Raw genomic sequence first — 20,641 nt, forward strand, 5'->3', positions numbered from 1 at the left:
TTAAACGTCCAAACTGTCAATTGCGGTCTGTTGATACGTGTAGTAGTATAGTTTGTACAAAAATGGTGAAAAAACACCAAATTATGGGATGTAAAAAAATTGCCCCCATCAAAAAAAGTCATACTGTAGCATATCAATTTACGTCAAAAATGGTTTGAATTTTAAAATGGTTTGACAGAAAAACACCATATTATGGGATGTCGAAAAATGGTCAGATTTAAAAATTCCTAAAAATGTGTAAAATGGGTCAACTATAGTTTTTTGATACATGTAGTAGGGTTGTTTTTCCAGAAATGACAAAAAGGATCATATTATGGGAAAATATTTGAAAAAAAAAAAGTCATAGTATGTCGCTCAAATTCACAAATAAAGTCAAAAATCGTTAAAAATCGTAAAAAAATAAATTAAAAAAAACATTTAAAAAATCACAGAAACTTTGTCATGTATTGCTCTCAGGAGGAGTAACAACAAAACAGTTTTATTCACAGGCAGCATGTCGAAAGGACCAAATAGCAGCTGTAAACAAACTGAACTGTTCTATAAAACATGTGGAGAGCAAAAAGAGAATAATGTCGTTTGTTCTGCTGCAGCCCCTGAAGATGTCTCCATACTGAGCACACACGTCTGATGCATCACATCACTGCAGTTTAACACCAGAATAAACTCACACTCAACTTTTATATTTTATTGTTTTCTAGTTAAAAAATCTGTGGGTTTCATTAGTTAAATCAACTAAAACATTTGTTCTAATAAAAAATGTCCATTGTTTAAAGGACACCATAATTCAACCAGTGCAATCCACAATCAGGATATCAATAAATACAGACTTGATGCTGTTGTTATTGGTGGTCAACAGGTGACAAACACTGATAACTGTTATTATTATATGAGCTCAGTGCAGACCTACAGCTGCTAGAGCTAAAAACTGACGGACGTCTTGTGCTTTCCCGCGTCTCTCCATGCGTCCAAGGTTGTCTTCTGCAAATCTTTTTATTTCATTTGGTCCGCTCACATTTCTGCTTTGTGAAATTAAACCAGACTAAATACAAAAAGAACCAAAAGTATACATTTCACTCTGATTCAGACGAACCAACCATAGTGGAAGTGTTCTCAGTCTGTCTGCTTGTTTTTTCCTGTTCAGAAAAAGTGACCAAAACAAACTGTGTGAAAGACACATTTTGATGCGGCCCATCAAAAACCAACGTTCCCTGTCTTCCAGAACCTGCAGCCGGATGCCCCACTTCACCTGAGTCCTTCACGGAGAGGATCTGCTCGTTCGATATGGAAGGCAAAGAAAAGGAAGACCTGCGTGTTGGATCTTTACCCCAGCAACAAACTCAAATCCAGGAACCACAAAACAGAGCGAAGCCAGAGGAGGAACCACAGAGACTGAGACCTCCAGACTAATCCGGATTACACCCAGACCTGGACTACCAGCTTCAACCCCCTCTCTTCAAATATTCATCTGTTTTGGCTCATTAGACTGTAATGACTGTGGCTTGTACAGCATCCTATCCAAAGACACCCTGTCCCTGTGTTCTGAGTTCAGACTCTTTCAGGTGTCCAGGTCCACGTGTTTGAGTCTCTGAAGAGTCCAAACCAGCTGCTGATTAAACTCTTTTTATGACGTACACCACCAAATGTTGAACGTTACATCATTCAAGCCTCGGTGATATGACAACTTGTTATGTCAAGATTCAGATGCTGCTGCTGCAGAGCCAGGTTGCTTATTGTGCGAATGTTTGCAATTGAAACTGAAAAATTAGCTGAATAATCTGTGCTGTCATTGGAACTTGGACGTCTTTAAAGGTGCTGTAAACGACATTCAGAACGAAGCCGTGGTTCAGAGTGAGAGTGTCGCTTTTCATTCTCAGCTCGCCTCATGTGGAGAATCAGTAACTTCACCCACTGGTTCATGGACTCAAGTTTAAAGCATCACCACCTGTTTCTTTTTGCAACCAGCGCATGTGCAGAATGGGCAGCTCAGTCGGGGGCAACCATTGTTCAAAACGAGCGGTCGCCTCCTCAGAACGGGGAGTCAAACAGTTCCAGGAGCACACCTGAACCAGTCATTCAATCAGCGGAACTGCCTTCACTCAGTTTCATTTGTTGTGTCAGGTGTACGCGTTTTTCACTTGGTTTTTAAAATGCATCTTGGCTGATCAAATCACTGGTGGTCATCGCTCGATACAAACGGTCCAAGATCAGATCAGATCTCAAGCCTCTTGCTGAGCTGGTCTGGGACTCATTTGACCACAAATATTCTGTAATCACTAACAGGTCCTGATGCATTCAGGAAACATGGCGTAACTGCAGGTCGCGTGGTCGTTGATGACAGAGCTGTTGATGATGAGGTTATTAGTAGCAAGATAGCAACTAGCGGCAATTTCCGGGCAATTTCCCTTCCTAGCGCAGCGTCGCAGGAAGTAACGTAATCTGAACACAAGAGGTCAGCTGAGACGCTGATACACACGGCGACGTGTCTCATCTGTCCACTTGTGATCTGATCAAGCAGGATGCACTTTAAAACCAAGTGTGAACAGGGTCGAAACAATAACCTGCATCCACCTGGCCCTTCATGGATCAGTCTGACCCCCCGCCTGTCTCTTAGTCCAAACGAACACATTTTAAAAGATCAACACTGTCTGTGTTCTTATAGGGTGTTATGAAACGGAAATGCCCACTCGGCCTAAGCACCAAGGGTTACTACAGTAACCTTTGAACACTAAACGAGTAAAGTTTAAAAATCCCTGCAGACTGTTTACCTGACATGAAGCCACACAGCACAGAAAGCTGTGAGGGGCAGTGACTCCAGAAGGAGACGTTTCTGCCGAAGCAGTCTGGTGGCTTAGATGGAGGCTTTGATAAAGAGCTGCGGACAATATGCACTTCAAGTGATATTGATTTTTTGTTTAGGTATCTAAAACATGTTTAGTTGAGGCCGCATCAGTTCATATTCACCACACCAGTGAGTCCGTGTCTCTGATCTGCTGCGTCGGCGCTCTATGGAACTTAGCACCACTCGCTGGCTGAGCATCAGGGTGTTTAGGGAGCAAACTTACGGGGAACCTGGTGGGAGTTACAGAACTGCCTGTTGGAAAAATAACATATTGATGCTAAAACGTTAATGTTGATAGAACTGGGAAGATACAGAATGAAATAATAGCTTTAGAAAATAAAATAAAATAATGGATCCGCCCCTCAAGCGACAAATATATTATAACATAAACTTGAAGAGCCCTCCCCTGTTTGAACAAGACTTGAAACATAAAATCAATGACCCTTATTTATCAATCTGAGTTCATCTCATGAGGGCCAGTAAGAAAATGTTTACTGCGGTCAGAAATCAGTGGGTCATATTTCTATTGATTTGCATTCATACGAGTCGCCCCCTGCTGGACGTACGAGAGAACGCAGGATCCGGCGGCTGCTGAGAGCGAGTGTGACATCATTCTCTGCCGCCACACAATCTTTACTTGGCTCAGAGTTTTTTTTTCTGCTATATGAATGTTGTGAATGTGGTTTACAGCACCTTTCATTGATTAATGACATTTGCAGACTGGAGCTTCTAGGTCTTAGCCAAACTTCATTTATTTTTCATTAAGTGGGAAGAATAAGTTTTGGAAACGAAATGCTAAATTTTCGTTAGCGTTTGTCCGTAGGTGTTCGTAGCCATCGTCTGGAGAAATTCGCTTTAATTAGCTTCACGGCCAAACTACAGAGATCTTCTCTCACAATCCTCCAGCTACGTCGCAGAAAGAAAACGACTCAATAAGAATTTACCGGTCAGAAATATGACATCATCAGAATGTGGAAAGTGAACGGACGCTGATTTACTGAAGAACAGGTGACGTGATGGTGTGCTTACCAACTAGTTTGATTTATTCCAATCGATATATGAAGGAAAAAGATTATTGAAATAAAAACACATTTTTCTTTTGACCAAGTAGAGCCTTCAGAGTCACATTTTGTTATTGCAGCTGTGAAGACGTTTGTGTTGTCGATGTGACGGAGAGAAGTCTGAGCAGCAAAACATCCATGTTCATGATGAACTTCTCCAGATCACCGTTCTCTCTGAGGTGTGAGTGCTGATGTCACACGGGAGGTCACTGTGCTATGATGGCGGATTCACTTCCAAACAAATAATAAATCAGCTGAATCTAACACGCCAAGACTCAAAATTAACTTCTCTCCTTCGTTTTTACTGGCAGGACTCCTAAAGTGTGGGAGAGGCTTAGTCCACAGACTATATAAATAATGGACGTAGTCACCGTGACGCCTCTTTGGTTTGTGGCCTGTTTGAGGCACAAACCAAGTGTTACACTTGTCGCCATCTTGGTTTCGGAGATGGGGAACAGACCATATTTGGACTCTGGACAAGCGAGAGGGATCTGACGACACTGACTACACGCCCTCTACACCTCAACCTGACTTATTCATGTTAGAATTAAATGGAGCATTAACTGGGATGTTCATCTTGGCAAAAAACAAAAACAAAATGTTACTCACCTCAGAAAACTTAACAACTCCTTGGAGTGTCTGTTATGAGACCAAAACCGGTGTATATATATATATATATATAAATACATATATAAAATATAAATATATATATAAAAAACTTTGACTGGTTGCCGTGGATACGCATCGTTCTGCTTCTCTCCTGATGACAGCTCGCCTTGTCGGTGACCTGTCAATCAAAGGTAGCCACGCCCCAAATCATATGATTCTTTATCTTCTATTTTCTTCTAAATGGGGCCATTATTTACACTATTAACATCAATTTATCTTGAAGATTTTTTACTAGTGATTGAGACCATAGTGTTGTCCTAAAAACATTTCTGATGTAATAAATCAAGTTAGAAGTTTTTTCATTTTGTATTGAAATGAATGGACCCAAATGCTTCTGCAGCCGTCAGCACCCCCCCTACTGGAGTCTCTGGTAGAGTGCAGCTGAAGGATCTTCCTGGTTTGCCTCACTGCTCAGACCCGGAGGTTGCCGCCTGTTTTAGACTCACTACTTCTCTTTACAGATTGTTTGAATAAAGTTTTGGGAACTTATTTAGAAAATCTGCAAGGTACGGCTAACGATCTCGCTGTGTATTTCTTCTAATGTGCAGATAAAACTCGCACTGAGTTAAAGAAGACAATAAACTGCAGATTATCTGTTGGCTTGACTCATTCCATTCAGATTGTGTTGGTTCATAGCTGGTTTAGTCTTTTACAGAAGTGATCAAACAATTATTATTATTATTATTATTATTATTAATAATTATTTTCATGAACATGTTGCACTCAGAGCATTCCTCTGATCTGTCTGTTCTCTAAAGGAGCTCTGCTGTTTGTCTGATGGTCCGTCTGGTTTCTGCTGCTGTGAACGCTCAAACCAACTCTGGTGACCAAAGAACTGTGGTCCTGTAATTGGGGGTCTGGATTCTCAGATTCGGTTCTCCGCAGGTAAGAACGCAGAGAACCAAAGGAAGAAGAGATGTGAGAATCAGCAGCAGAAACATATAATGATGAAGGAAACACAAACACACACACACGCACACACGACAAAACACTAAAAAAAAAAAATCACTAATTTACGGGATAAAAGTTATCCCAAGTTATACATATTCATGAAAAAAAGTTAGACATTTTTTGAGAACATAAAAAAAAAAAGGAATAAAAAATCACAAATTTATAGCAAAAAACCCCCCCGACAAATTAATGAGAAAAATGTTACAAATTTACGAGAAAAAAATCACAAATTTACAGAACATTTTTTACAAATGACATTTTTGGGTTTTTTTCCCCCATAAATTTGGGTTTTTTTCTCTCCAAAATGTGTAACTTTTTCTTCTTTCCTGTAAATGTTTGTTTTTTCCTGTCAATTTATGAGAAAAAATATCTCAAATTTACGAGAAAAATTGTGAAAATTAACAGAATTTTTTTAAAATGTATTTAAAGGTATTTTTCCTCATAAATTTGTAACTTTTTTATTTAGAAAATTTTCTTTATTTTCTTGTAAATTTGTAATATCTTTCTAGTTTTTCCCCCTAGATTTGTGAGAAAAAAAGGAAAAAAAATTAACAACAAAAAAAGTCACTAATTGGCAAGAAAAAAGCTGTAAAAAGTTTGAGCTTTCCTCACAGATTGTGACATTTGAAGACACAGAGACTTAACGAGCTTGTCACCTGATTGGCTGATCGGACTCGTTAGCAGAAGATAATGCTTTAAACAGAAAAAACTTAAATTTCACATTAAGATGACTTCTGTATTTAATAATTACATTTTACAATTTCATAAATTACATAATCTACAGTATTTTACAGTGTTTTTAAATTTCTCAGAAGTGATTCGTGTTTTAATTTAAACCCGAGTCCTCACGTTCTGTCGGAGAGGAAACAGTTTCTACTTTGCAGCGAGTTTCTGTTGAATGTTCCTGTATCGAAGCAGCTCCTCGTCTGAGACTGACGGCCGGAAGTTTTCTAACGCTGAAGAGAAATCCTCAGCGGAGACGAGGACAGGAGAGTCCTCCGAGTCCAGACCTGAGACAGAGACAGAACAGGATCAATTCAGAACTCGGCTCACATTTCTATTGATTTGCTGACTTCTATTTTCAGCAGGTGGAGTCGCCCCCTGCTGGGTGACGAACGCAGGTTCAAGGCTCTTCACCATCCACTAACTCTTGTGGGAAGCTTGGACTCACAGAGGGAGCGAGACTTCATTCTGCTGCCACGAAATCTTTGCATGGCTCAGAGTTTTGGGTTTACGGGAGTTAAAATAAACACATTATGTTTCTCTTAATTCTCGACAGGTGTTAAATAAAAGTCACATTTTCACTGTCAAACGGAACATTTTGGTGACGACACACAAACTTAACTGATACATTTCACTGCACTTGTGGAAAATGTTCGTGACTCCAAATACACCAGACTGCACTGACAAAAAACTGTTATTTTACTTTTTTATAATAAAACACTCTTCAAAGTTGACAGAGTCAAAAAAATAAAATGCACAAACTGGTCGTGGTTAGTCACTCTGCTGTTCTGATAATCACTAATTATGTTTTAGTAAAAACAAACAACAAACAGAAACCTGAATAGATCGAGTCAGGTGTGAAAGTATTCTGTCTTCCTGCTGGAGTTGGTTATTGCTGGAAAAGCTGAAATATAAACCAAGGTGTTTTTGTTTTTAGGACACAGACGAAAATTACGTTGTTGATGTTTTTGTCAAAGTAATCTGGTATATCTGTGGAGAGCCATAACGGCTGATTCTGTTCCAACAAAAAGGATTAACTCGCTAGGAATCTTTTATCTCGATGATTTCCCGACAACAGGGAAGCTAAAGGCTTCCATACACACTTTTAAATGGCACCGGAGGCTTCAGGTTCTTCTCCTCGCTCGCCACGACTGCAGCTGTGCTTATCAGGATTCAACAGGCAGCTAAAACAGCTCACATCTCTCTTCTCTCTGGATTTTCACCACAACTCTCTGCATCGAGATTTAGAGAATTATTCCTTTAAAAAATGAACAGTGGCAGTAAAACTGTATTTAAATTTAACCTTTAAAATGGAACATAAATCTCCCATGGTCGACCGCAATGACTTTTCTTGTAAATTTTTTTTCTCATAAATTTGTAACTTTTTCTCATCAATTTGTAACTTTTTCCTCGTAAATTTGTTACTTTTTCCTTGTGAATTTGTAAGGGTTTTTTCCTGTAAATTTGTATGTTTTTTTTATCGTAAATCTGTCATTTCTTCTCATAAATTTGTATTTTTTTTCTCATAAATTTGTATTTTTTCCCCCACAAATGTGTGACTTTATGTGCTTGTAATGTGAGCGTTTTCTTGAAAAAAAATAAAAATAAATTTGCATTTCTTTTCTCCTAAATTGTAACACTTTTTTTTTTAATTTGTGTTTTTTTTCTCTTCCCTTTTTTTTCTAAATTTGTATGTTTTTTCTTACATTTCTAACTTTTTTCTCTCGTAAATTTCTTAATTTTTTCTTAATTTAGTTTTTTCCACAAATGTGTGAATTGTTGATATGTGCTGTATATGTGCTTGTAAATGTCAGCTTTTTCTTGAAAAAAAATAAAAATAAAATTTGCATTTCTTTTCTGCTATGTTGTAACTTTTTTTCGTAATTTTTAAACCAGAAAAAAAGTGTCAGCTCTTTCTCTCACAGATGCTGCCCAACAGATGAAGGACTTTTGTTAACACAAAGCTCAGCGTGGAAGAATCACGACAAGCTCCAAATCCACGAAACCAGCCGGAAGAAACAAAGAATTAGAGGCGATCGGACTCAGCGGAGCGGAGCGGCAGGTGCTGCACTTTTGTTTTATTATATTCATCTAATGAGCGACGTGGAAGCTGCTCCGCTGTCTGAAAGTGTGTTTTCTTAATGTTTTCGTACCATCGTCGATGACCGAGATCTTCCTCTTGATGGCGGCCGTCATGGCGTCTGAACAGAGAGCGTACAGGTCGGCGCCGGTCATGTGATTGGGGCAGCGCTCCACCACCTGCTGCAGGTCCACAGACGAGTCCACCTGGAACCTGAACACACCACAAACAGGCTCAGAACGACTTAATGTCTGATTAATAAACTCACATTACTGTGACACACTTTATTATTTCTCTTCTGCTCACAAGATACATTTTGTGTGAATAAATACAGATACATCTGAATAGATTAGAATATGATGGAAAAGTCCATTTCCAGTAGTTCAAGTCAAACAGCTCCAACCAAGTATTGATTCATATAGATGGACAGACTGCTCAGAGGCCAACACTTCCAGATTAAACATACTTTTTAAAATTGGTCTTTCGTAATATTCACTTTTTTTGAGACACTGAATTTTAGGGCTTCATTAAATGTAAGCCATAATCATTATAATTAGAAGACATGAAATAAGTGAAGACATGAAATGTTTCATTCTGTATGTAATGGATTTATAAATTGTGTTATTCACCTTTTTGAATTTAATTATTGACATAAATAAACTTTTCTCTGATATTCTAAAATAAATGTATTGTAATCATAATAATTCAGAAAAAGAGTTTCTATTTGATATTTTAGTTGTAAATGTGGCTCGAGTTTATTTCTTTTTACTGACAAAGAGAACAAAATAATAAAAAGGAAAACTCTGCAGCTGATTTGGTTTCAGGCTCTGACAGCTGCCATTTACATTCTTAAAATATTTCTAAAAGGAGGCTAAAAGGTAGTAAGTGTGATTCATCACCATATTTTTAGGAAATGCAAATTTAAATAATTTATTTAACAATACGTAACAATTACCAATAACTTATTTCCCCAGTGTTTTGGAAATTAACCTTTAAACAAGAAACAGAAGAGCCATTTGATGGCATCAACCACTTGTGTGTCAGCTGAATGCACCATGACATCCCCTAAACATTTGTTGTTTACATAAACATACTTGGCAGGTAAACGCGTCGATCACACCTCTGCTGTTTGTTTGGGTCACTTTTATGTTTTACAGACATGTTGGGACCAGCTTAAAATCAGTCGGGATGTTGGGTCCCTGGAGTTTATACTAATTATAAAGGGACAGTTCCCGCTAACTAACAGAATGTCAGAAAGAATGCTGCTTTTATTTATTATTAAGTTTTATCTATTTTCTACATCCTTCATTTTAGCTACTTTACATATTTTAGGGATTTTATTTATTTTTATGGAATTTGCATTGAATGGTGACAAATAAAGATCCATCCATCCATCCATGCATTCATCCATCCATCTGTACCCAACAGCACTTTTAAAGTTGTGGGAAGACCAAAAAACAAGGCACTTCATTTTAGACTGAAACCTTACATCAAGTTTGACTACAGAGCAGCTGTGAGACTTCTCAAACCCAAAAGTCTGATTCAGGATTTATTAAAGTGGAATCTGGTCCAGTCTTACTTTCTGAGGACGGCCTGGAGAACCTGCAGCTGAGAGACTCTGTCCTCGTTGATTCCAACGTAGACCAGTTTATCAAACCTGAAGAACAAACAAGAGCTTTACACAACTGTAACTCGTGAGAATCTCATTACGTTAAATAAATACGTTGGATGGAAGGTCTTGGTTCAGTGAGACTCTTGTGTCATTAATGTGGGAAAAATGCAGAAACAATGAAAATATCTGAACAGAAATTTAAGTTTGGAGGGCCACCTTAAATACTGTGACCAGGTTCAAAGACTTTTTAGTCAATTTTTCGGGCCACCATGTCACTGAAGAAATTTCATATGTTGGCATGCTGATTAGTTTTGACAACTGTGTTCCTGGGACATTAATGAGCAGCACAGGGGCTCCACAAGGCACTGTTCTGGCTCCATTCCTGTTCACACTGTACACAGCAGACTTCAAATACAACTCTGAGTCCTGCCACATCCAGAAGTACTCTGACGACACTGCAATTGTGGCGTGTATCAGGAATGGACAGGAATCTGAATATAGGGATCTGATAAAAGCCTTCAGTGACTGGAGTCACAAGAACTATCTCCAACTGAACACCTCAAAGACTAAGGAAATGATCGTAGATTTACGCAGGCTCAAGCCCCCTCTTCAGCCAGTGAATACCTGTGGGGTGGACATGGAGGTGGTGCCAAGTTATAAGTATTTAGGTCTATCTTTGCTCCTACAGCCATCTGGCTGTCTCATTCTAACAGAGCTAACAGACTCACTGAATTTACCCTCGGGGATAAATGAAGTAATTTTGATTTGATTTGAAGTCATCAACAAAGCAAACTGGTTGCAGTCAGAGAGGTTTGAGACAAGTGGGTGGGGCGCCTGCCACTCATCTATAACCAGTCCAAACGTCATAGTGGAAGAGTGTCTGGTCACTTTTAGGGGATGCTGCCTTTTCAAACTGTATATGTCAGGCAAGTGTCAAATGTAGTTTAAGGATATTTTCCTTTGTACATATATAAAATCTAAACGGTCACTTTTGACCAGGAACACAAAAGGTGTTACTTTATGTTTCTGTATAAATAAATAGAACAAATAGAAGTTCAAACTTGTAATGTTCACAAGAATTGAAGTTGATAAAAATATCTAACACAATAAGTAGTGATAATATTTGTATTATTACAGTTCTTATGAGTCTCAACCCATTTAGGCCTAAAACGGCTGGAAAAAATGCCTGTAAAACCTCTGGGCGATTTCAAAATGACCCCCTAAAACCTGAAGTTTTTCTGGAAATTCAACGGAAGTGTCAACGCTTCCTACTAAATAATCGATTTTTCAGCTTCTGTAGCAGATATAAATGAAATTCAAAAAGTATTTGAGAGCTTATAACTGTTATATCTGAGCTCCCTCCACTATAGTCGTCTTCCGCCATGATTTCAAAGTTCTGAAAAAGTCCCATGTTGCATTGCGACACTCCCACATGTATTCTCATTTTGTGTCTTTTTTTTGTCATTTTGTGTATTTTTTTAAGTCATTTTGTCTTTTTTTGTCATTTTGTGTAAAAGAAACTACAAAACTACGTATCCGCTTTCCCAGCTTTAATGGTAGAATAATGCAACAGCGCCCCCGGTTTTAATGATAGAAATGCGGTAATGCTTTCCCGGCTTAAATGGGTTAATGCACCGGTCATTTTTGACCGGGACTAATTTTGTAGCTTTTCCCTCATAAAATTGTAACTTTTCTTCCTTAATTTGTAAATTTTTTTCTCATATATTAGTAACTTATTTCCTAAATTTGTAACTTGTTTCTCATAAAATTGAAACTTTTTTCACATAAAGTTTGTAACTTTTTTCTTTTAAATTTGTAACTTTTTCTCATATTTTTTTACAACTTTTTTTCTTAAATTTATAACTTCTTTCTCTTAAATTTGTAACTACTTTCTCATAAGTTTGTAACTTTTCTTGTAAATTTGTAACTTTTTCTTAAATTTCTAACTTTTTTCTCATAAATTTTCTTTCTTTTTGACATATTCTATGACAGAGAATATAAAAAGTAGTCCTGACTCTGAACTGTGTGTGTGTGTGTGTGTGTGTGTGTGTGTGTGTGTGTGTGTGTGTGTGTGTGTGACCTCTGACCTGCCTGGCCTCAGCAGAGATTGGTCCAGCAGGTCCGGACGGTTCGTGGCTCCGATCACAAAAACCCCAACAGACGAGTGCAGAGCATCGAGCTCTGCCAGCAGCTGAGACACAACTCTGTTCGGAGACATTCAGTCAAACTTTATTGACCCTTCACAATAAAAGTCCAGAGAAATGACATAAGAGGAAATAAACCTGAACAAAAAGCAACAAATAACGAGATAATGAGTCGTAAAAGAGGCAGAATAATGTAACTAAGGATTCAGAGAGTTCATCCAGGTAAACACTCACCTGTCCATCACCCCTCCAGAGTCCCCACTGCGCCCCCTGCTGGGAGCCAGAGAGTCCAGCTCATCAAAGAAGACGACACATGGAGCTGCTGAGCGCGCTCTGCAGAACACTGCACACACACACACACACACACACAGATCTTGAGTTTGTGATGACGAGTTGAAAAAATCCCAGAATGATCCTGCAAGTGGCACCGACCTTCTCTGATGTTCTCTTCGCTCTGACCCACGTACATGTTGATGAGCTCTGGACCTTTCACACTGAAACACACAAGGGTTCAGGGAGTTAAAAGTCTTCCTGAGGAAGATGCTCCTACTACCCGAGGAAGGTGTTCCTACTACCCGAGGAAGGTGTTCCTACTACCCGAGGAAGGTGTTCCTACTACCCGAGGAAGGTGTTCCTACTACCTGAGGAAAGTGTTCCTACTACCCGAGGAAAGTATTCCTACTACCCGAGGAAGGTGTTCCTACTACCTGAGAAAGGTGTTCCTACTACCTGAGAAAGGTGTTCCTACTACCTGAGGAAAGTGTTCCTACTACCTGAGGAAGGTGTTCCTACTACCCGAGGAAGGTGTTCCTACTACCTGAGGAAAGTGTTCCTACTACCTGAGGAAGGTGTTCCTACTACCCGAGGAAGGTGTTCCTACTACCTGAGGAAAGTGTTCCTACTACCTGAGGAAGGTGTTCCTACTACCCGAGGAAGGTGTTCCTACTACCTGAGGAAAGTGTTCCTACTACCTGAGGAAAGTGTTCCTACTACCTGAGGAAGGTGTTCCTACTAGCTGAGGAAGGTGTTCCTACTAGCTGAGGAAGGTGTTCCTCCTACCTGAGGAAGGTGTTCCTCCTACCTGAGGAAGGTGTTCCTACTAGCTGAGGAAGGTGTTCCTACTAGCTGAGGAAGGTGTTCCTACTAGCAAAGGAAGGTGTTCCTACTACCTGAGGAAGGTGTTCCTCCTACCTGAGGAAGGTGTTCCTCCTACCTGAGGAAGGTGTTCCTACTACCTGAGGAAGGTGTTCCTCCTACCCGAGGAAGGTGTTCCTCCTAGCTGAGGAAGGTGTTCCTCCTAGCTGAGGAAGGTGTTCCTACTACCCGAGGAAGGTGTTTCTGCCTGAGGAAGGTTTCTACCTGAGGAAGGTCATGGAGCACTCAGTGGCCACAGCTTTTGCCAGCAGAGTCTTCCCAGTCCCTGGTGGTCCGTACAGCAGGACTCCGGTCCGGTTCAGACCCAGGGACAGGAGTTCTGGACGCTGCAGAGGAAGCTGAACTGTGTCCAGGATGTCTTTCTTCACCTGCTGCAGACCTCCAACATCCTCCCAACGCACGTCAGGGATCTGTTGACACACGCCCATAAGCTGTGGCAGAGTCTCAGGGTCGACGTCTCACAGATTCATTTTGTTTAGCGATTACATTGACAGTTAGAGGATGGTTGTGTCGTCAGCACCTTGGGGGCTCCGATTGCCGTGGACTGGGCGTCCTGCAGAGTCTCCAGGGCGGAGGTGAAGTCCTGGTTCAGGATGGTCACTCCACTGGAGCACAGATCCTCCTCCTGCCGACCAACACTGCACACACACACACACACACACACAATGTAATAACCTTCTTAATAACACAATTTAATAACTAAATCTTTACAGTGTTTATAAAACCAGTTTTTGCTGTAAACTGAATAAACACCACAAGGACCTCTCTAAACGTCTTTTTGTTTGTGTTTGGGTTTGGTCTCACCAAGTGTGAATGAGCCTCCTGCAGGCAGCTCGACCAGCCTCCACCAGCAGAGCCCTGAGGTCCCCCAACACAAAGCCCTGTGGAGGAATCATTCAACAATACACTCACTGGTCTGTACCGGTCTGTATTAGTCTGTACTGGTCTGCACTGGTCTGTATTAGGCTCTACTGGTCTGTACCGGTCGGTACTGGTCTGTTGACGTCTGTTTTGGTCTGTACTGATCATCACTGGTCAGCACTGATCTGTCCCGGTCGGTACTGGTCTGTACCGGTCGGCACTGGTCTGTATCGGTCTATACTGGTCTGTACAGGTCAGGACTTGTCTGTACCTGTCGGGACTGGTCTGTATCGATCTGTATCGATCTGTACTGGTCTAAATTGGTCTGTACTGGTCTGTACCGATCTGTACTGGTCCGTTATCAGTGACGTACCGCGGTGAGTTTGGCGAGTCTCTCCAGGTTGACGTCCCTCCCCAGGTGAAGGTCTCGGCTCAGGCTGACCAGAATGCAGCGCCGCTGCTCCTCGGTGGGACTCTCCAACGTCACCTGGTGGACAAACGCCGCCATGACGCCCGCAGACAGCTCTCTGGGTCTGCACACAGTGGCCACCACCACCACACTGAAACACAAAGACATGCGGCGTTACATTTCCTCTGAGATGTGGTTCTGCGAGAGGTCATCAAAATATTCAGTCAATATTCTTAAGACTTTTAATTCTTTAGAATATTGAGAAGCGACAAGTCAGTGACCTGGAGGGGGCGCTGTGAAGCAGCTGGCAAAGTGCGGCCTGGACCCTGCCGTCCTCCTCGGCGCCGCCTCGCGCTCTAAACAGGAGCTGCAGGTTCCTGAGCAGCAAGACGCACGGCTGCAAGGCAGCGGCCCGCTGAAATGCAGAGCTCAGCTTCACCTCCGAGGCTGCAGGAGTGTCAGCGCACACGCTTACACAGTCCACCTGCACAGGTGACAACAGGAAGCAGAACTTCACACACACAACAGTGAGGAAATGTTGTGGGAAAAGAGCTGGTCCTGAATGTAGATATGTTTATAGGAATGCATATATCAAATACATTTCTGTAGAAAAAGAAGAGGAGGCCGTACCTTCAGCAGGTGGAGGTTCAGTCTGCGACTCGCCGCGCTGACGACCGTCACCTTCCCACTTCCTGCTGGACCGTGGAGGAGGACGGTGCAGCTGCACAGAGAGCTGCTACACAAAAACACAAAACACTGACATCACTGACCACATGACCACACCTCCCAGCATGCTGCTCCCTCTCAGCACAGGTGACAGGTGAGTTACAGGTGAGTTATAGGTCAGTTACAGTTCAGTTATAGGCGAGTTTTAGGCGAGTTACAGGTGAGTTACAGGTGAGTTACAGGTGAGTTACAGGTCAGTTACAGGTCAGTTACAGTTGAGTTACAGGCGAGTTTTAGATGAGTTACAGGTGAGTTACAGGTGAGTTACCTGTGCTGCAGGTGAGGGAGGACGATGCCGCTGAGGATCTCCACAGTCCTGGTGAGGCCCGGAGGGGACAGACCGCTCCACGGAGATGAATCGTCCACAGAGAAGCAGCAGGGGACACGGCTGCTGGTAGACGGTCTCTGAGGATACACACACTGTCAGAGACACACACACAAATACACACTGATACACAACAGGCTGAGGTCAAAGGTCACCATGTAGAGTGAGGTGTGCAGTCTGTCGGCCAAGTAAGCTCCTCCTCCTTCTTCTTCTTCTTCTTCTCTGTCTGCAGACGGACACACTTTCTGCACTCTGAAGAACAGCACTGGACACCTGGAGGTCAAAGGTCAAATGACTTCATAATAACTTCATGTATATACAGTAATAAAGATTAAAAAGTATGTTTTCTTAAAAAAAAAAAAAAATCCAGCACCATCGTCAGAGTTTGAACTCCCTGACGGTCCCTGAACGGATCATCAGTTACTTAAGTTTCTGTTATAAACCATTATTACCAAAACTTAAAACTTATTTTGACAGTCCTCTTGTAAATTCTGTTAAAACGATGTGCTCTTATTTTGAAAGCAGCATGTGTTTAGCGACAGGAATGATTTCAGACCGTTAGCCACAGTTTGGCCTTCCATGATTAAAACAACTTAATTGTCAGCTAATGCTTACCGGAAAGCGTCGTGTAAATAGGATAAATAACATAAGCTTACTTAGTTTGTTAAATAAAAGGACAAGATACATAGGAAAGGTAGCCTTAAATGACTTATGTTCTGATCTGGCGCTATATAGAAAATAAAATTAACTTGATCATCAATGGGGGCGGGGGGTGCCATTGGGGGGGCGGCCGTCCCTTAATATAATGGTAGGGGAAACACTGCCATACAATCGCACAAAATACACAAATCTACTAAATGTCAAAAGTTTCTGAAACCAGATCACAGCATGGATATTTCTCTGCTGCTCTAAAACTCTTGGAGTCTGAATGTGGGATTCTAGAGGAGTTTTGATCACTTTTCTATTCCAAATGTGCATCAACCCAAAAATTGCTGCAACAACTTATGAGACATAACTGAGCCTGAGAATGGAATTCATTAACTCACATCGTTGTGTTCTGAGCTCTGAAACACTCCAAACATTTAAATGGCACCGAACCAAAAACACCATGTTAGTTAGAGACTAATGAACACATCCTGGTACCTGTTGATTCCCTCTGAAGTTTCTTCCAGCAGGTCAGGATGCTTCAACACTGGAACCGTCAGGATGTCTCCCTGTGAAACCAGTCTACACACACACACACACACACACACACACACACACACACACACACACACACACACCGTTTATATTTAAGAATTTTTTTTAAATTTAAATGTCACTTTATGGAGCTTTGATTTTAAAGAAGGTACTCCTGTTGTTATACAGTATTTATGTTCACTGAAATAAACGGTTTCAATAAAACTACTTGTGACATGTCATATTTGGCTTTGACTGAACATTTGCTCTCACTTTGCGATAAAAAATATCATGACATACAGTCATGGAAAAAAAATATTAGACCATTGCTTTCTTGAATGTCTTGTTCATTTTAATGCCTGGTACAACTAAAGGTACATTTGTTTGGACAAATATAATGATAACAACAAAAAGTTTAATTTAAGAGCTGATATCTAGACATTTTCTTGATAATAACCAAAATCATTATTAAGAAAACCATGGAAAATGGCTAGATATCAGCTCTTAAATTAAACAATAATCAGCTATTTTTATTGTTATCATTATATTTGTCCAAACAAATGAACCTTTAGTTGAACCAGGCATTAAAATGAACAAGACATTCAAGAAAACAAGGTAGTCTAATATTTTTTTCCATGACTGTATATCATATATCGATATTCAGCCTAAATATATCTGGATATGACTTTTGGTCCATATCGCCCAGCCCGACTGTTTATTCTGTCTTCCTGAATAACTGAAATAATCCTATGTGAGTGTGAATGTACTAGAGCATGCTAATGTGCAGCACTTTATTTGAGGGAACATGGTCGGCCTTTTTGAGGTACTTCCCCCAGCCCCTATGGGACACTGTAAATCATTATATGTTTTTAGGTCAGTCATGAGCTACTTGAAGTCATTTTGGTTTGGATGGTGGTTTAATTTCCTATCTATTGTGATATCTTTGTGCATATGCTCCCTAGAGCAGAGATGCAGATGCAATATTGTTGCCTGCGAGGAGAAAAACACGCTTTGCATGCGCAGAGTCCGCTTGCAAAATGCGCGGATGTTTGATTTGCGTGCGCACGGGTCTCATTACAAGTGCGCGATTTATGTCAGTGTTCTAATCCCATATATGTTGTTTATGTTTTGATAAAAATCAATAAAATCTATCAAAAAGTAAATAAATAATGTGCAGCCGGGCTCACCTGGGCGTCCTGAAGTGTCGGGCCAGCAGACGCTGGCAGTGTCCGGGGCCGCCGTACAGCGGAGACGCCACCGGCTGCAGGTGGAGCTCGCTGGCCAGCGGCGGAGACGCCGAGCGGCAGAAGCTGTCAGAGCGCCGGGAGCCAGGCACTGGAGACGACCTCCACCTCTGACACACAAACAGACAGCGAGCAGTCATTATTATCTTTCTGGTTCTGTTTTCACATTAAAAGTCTCATGTTCCCCTCACTGTCCTCTCACACGGTTCATTTTAAGTTCACACGGAGGGAGCTGAAGCACTTCCTCACAATGCTTGTGACGTTTCAATATTTGATATCACATTTTATTCTTTTATTTTCCGCGGACTGTATACGAGAAGGCATATTGGCTCGGACTCAGACGGTTTTATTTTAATTCAAACCAAACCACAGCATGGAAACCACAGTTTAATGTTTTTTTGTATATATGTTTATCGTATCGATATTCAGCCTAAATATATCGGGATATGACTTTTGGCCCATATTGCCCAGCCCTAATTGAGCGTCTGCAGTCAGTGAAACCTCCTCGTCCAGACTCAGGACCCCTGCGCACGTTTCTAACAGAAAGTGTGAGTCCGGGGCTAGACCCGGCTGCTGCTGGTCTACCTTCATCCTCAGCGTGCAGCCGCTCTCAGGAACCGTGTCTCCATCCGTCATGTTGAACCACAGAGTCGCCGATATGAGACCGACCTCGTCGTGGTTCTGCAGGTCTGGACTCTGCAGCGAATCCACCGCCAGCACGGAGACCAGCCGCTGGTCTGGAGGTCTGCTGGCTCCGCCCGGCCTCCACAGCTTCACCCACTCGTGGTTGAACAGGCCGAGCCTGAGCAGCAGCCGCCTGCTCACCAGCACGCAGCCGTCCACGTCCCGGCGACCTCCGACCCCGAGCCAGCGATGCGCGTCCACCACGCGGACGTCCACCCGGCACTCCAGCGCCTGCAGGACGCCGCCGAACCCTGAGCCCAGCAGCTTCCTGTTGTCCAGGAGAGACCGCCCCCCTCCGAGGCTGTCCGCGTAATGAGCGAAGTCTGACACGCACAGTCTGAGCGGCGGCCTGTTGGGCGCCGCGCCGCCAGGGGGGTCCGCCCAGTCCCAGCAGTCCGTCAGAACCACGGAGGTGTCAGCCGTGATCCGGCCCTGAACCACGGGACTGCAGTCCAACACCAGCAGTTCCAACAGCTGCTGCTGCACCTGGGGACCGACAGGGGGGCGGAAAAGAGACACAGAGAGACAGACAGGGATAAACAGAGACAGACAGGGACACACAGAGACAGACAGGGACACACAGGGACACACAGAGACAGACAGGAATACACAGGGACACACAGAGACAGACAGGGACAGACAGGGACAGACAGAGACAGACAGAGACAGACAGGGACAGACAGAGACAGACAGAGACACACAGGGATAAACAGAGACAGACAGGAATACACAGGGACACACAGATACAGACAGAGACAGACAGGGACAGACAGGGACAGACAGAGACAGACAGAGACACACAGGGACAGACAGGAATACACAGGGACACACAGATACAGACAGAGACAGACAGAGACAGACAGGGACAGACAGGGACAGACAGAGACAGACAGAGACACACAGAGACAGAGAGACACACAGAGACAGAGAGAGACACACATCTTTATTTACTGAAAAAAAAAAAAACATTTTCAATCAACAAGGTAATAAATTGTGTATTCAGCCTGGGGCGCTCACCTGTCCTTGATCCTGTCCCTGGTACTGTCCCTCGTCCTGTCCCGGGTGTCGGGGCAGCAGCAGCGGGTCTCCCTGCCGGGCCAGCAGCCACTGTCCAGGGCTGCAAAGCTCCAGCAGTGCGGCAGTGAGATGCGGAGCTCCGGCCCCGCGGAGGCTCTGCCTGCTGCGGGCAGCCAGCACCACTCTGTGCAGGGGGAGCGGCTCCAGAGGCCGCACAGTCCCGGTGCTGCCGAGCCGCTGCAGCCCGTGGAGGCGCAGGAAGAGGCGGCTGGTGAGCAGCCGGATCCGGCTCCCGGACTCCGACCCCCCGCAGCCCGCCGCCTCCTCCTCGGTGGCCGGGTGGACGCGCAGCAGAATGCCCGGCCCGCCGGAGCCCTGGGGCCGCTGCGGGGTGAAGAGGAGGGTCGGTGGGTCCGTGTCATTCTGCAACACTGAGTCCAGGTGAGACCTGAGCATGAGACCGTCCAGAGGACTCAGGTGAGACGGGAAACTCTGTAAACAAAACAGCTCCACCTGCACCGCCATCTTGGACTGTGTCATCGCCGCTGCGTCTGCGTGGTTTCCGGCGCGTCATCACCGCGACCTGGTGGACGATCCGGGGAACTACACATCTCTGCATATAAACAACAACAATAATAATAATAATAATAATAGTTATAATAACAGCAATCATAGTTATGTAACAATAATAATAATAATAATGATTATTATAATAATAGCAACAATAGTTATATAATAATTATAATAATAATAGTATTATTGAAAATAAAAATGATAATGATAAAAATAATAGCTACAATTATAATACATTAATGATAGTTATGATAACAGCAATACTAGTTATATTATAATACAAATAGTTATAATGATAATTATAACAATTATAATAGAAAAAATAATAAAAAATAATGATAGTTATAATAATGATGATATTAACAACTTTAATACATAATAGTCATAAA

General features: G+C 42.3%; 1 protein-coding gene across 1 annotated transcript; it reads right to left on the bottom strand.

Annotated features, from left to right (window-relative positions):
• Positions 1-6,242: 6,242 nt before the first annotated feature.
• On the bottom strand, positions 6,243-20,219 carry pex6 (peroxisomal biogenesis factor 6). Its single transcript, XM_059335412.1, has 18 exons — positions 19,680-20,219; positions 18,564-19,148; positions 17,922-18,088; positions 16,699-16,782; positions 15,711-15,828; positions 15,499-15,635; positions 15,135-15,240; positions 14,786-14,988; positions 14,469-14,655; positions 14,039-14,115; positions 13,755-13,872; positions 13,439-13,644; positions 12,512-12,573; positions 12,314-12,422; positions 12,023-12,139; positions 9,903-9,980; positions 8,397-8,536; positions 6,243-6,530 (listed from the first exon to the last, which is right to left on the bottom strand). Exons 1-18 carry the CDS (start codon positions 20,217-20,219, stop codon positions 6,394-6,396), a joined length of 3,171 nt encoding a protein of 1,056 aa, XP_059191395.1. The 3' UTR covers positions 6,243-6,393.
• Between the last annotated feature and the right edge of the window lie 422 nt (positions 20,220-20,641).

Source organism: Centropristis striata, chromosome 1 (assembly GCF_030273125.1).
Source record: "Centropristis striata isolate RG_2023a ecotype Rhode Island chromosome 1, C.striata_1.0, whole genome shotgun sequence".
NCBI classification, from domain to species: Eukaryota; Metazoa; Chordata; class Actinopteri; order Perciformes; family Serranidae; genus Centropristis; species Centropristis striata.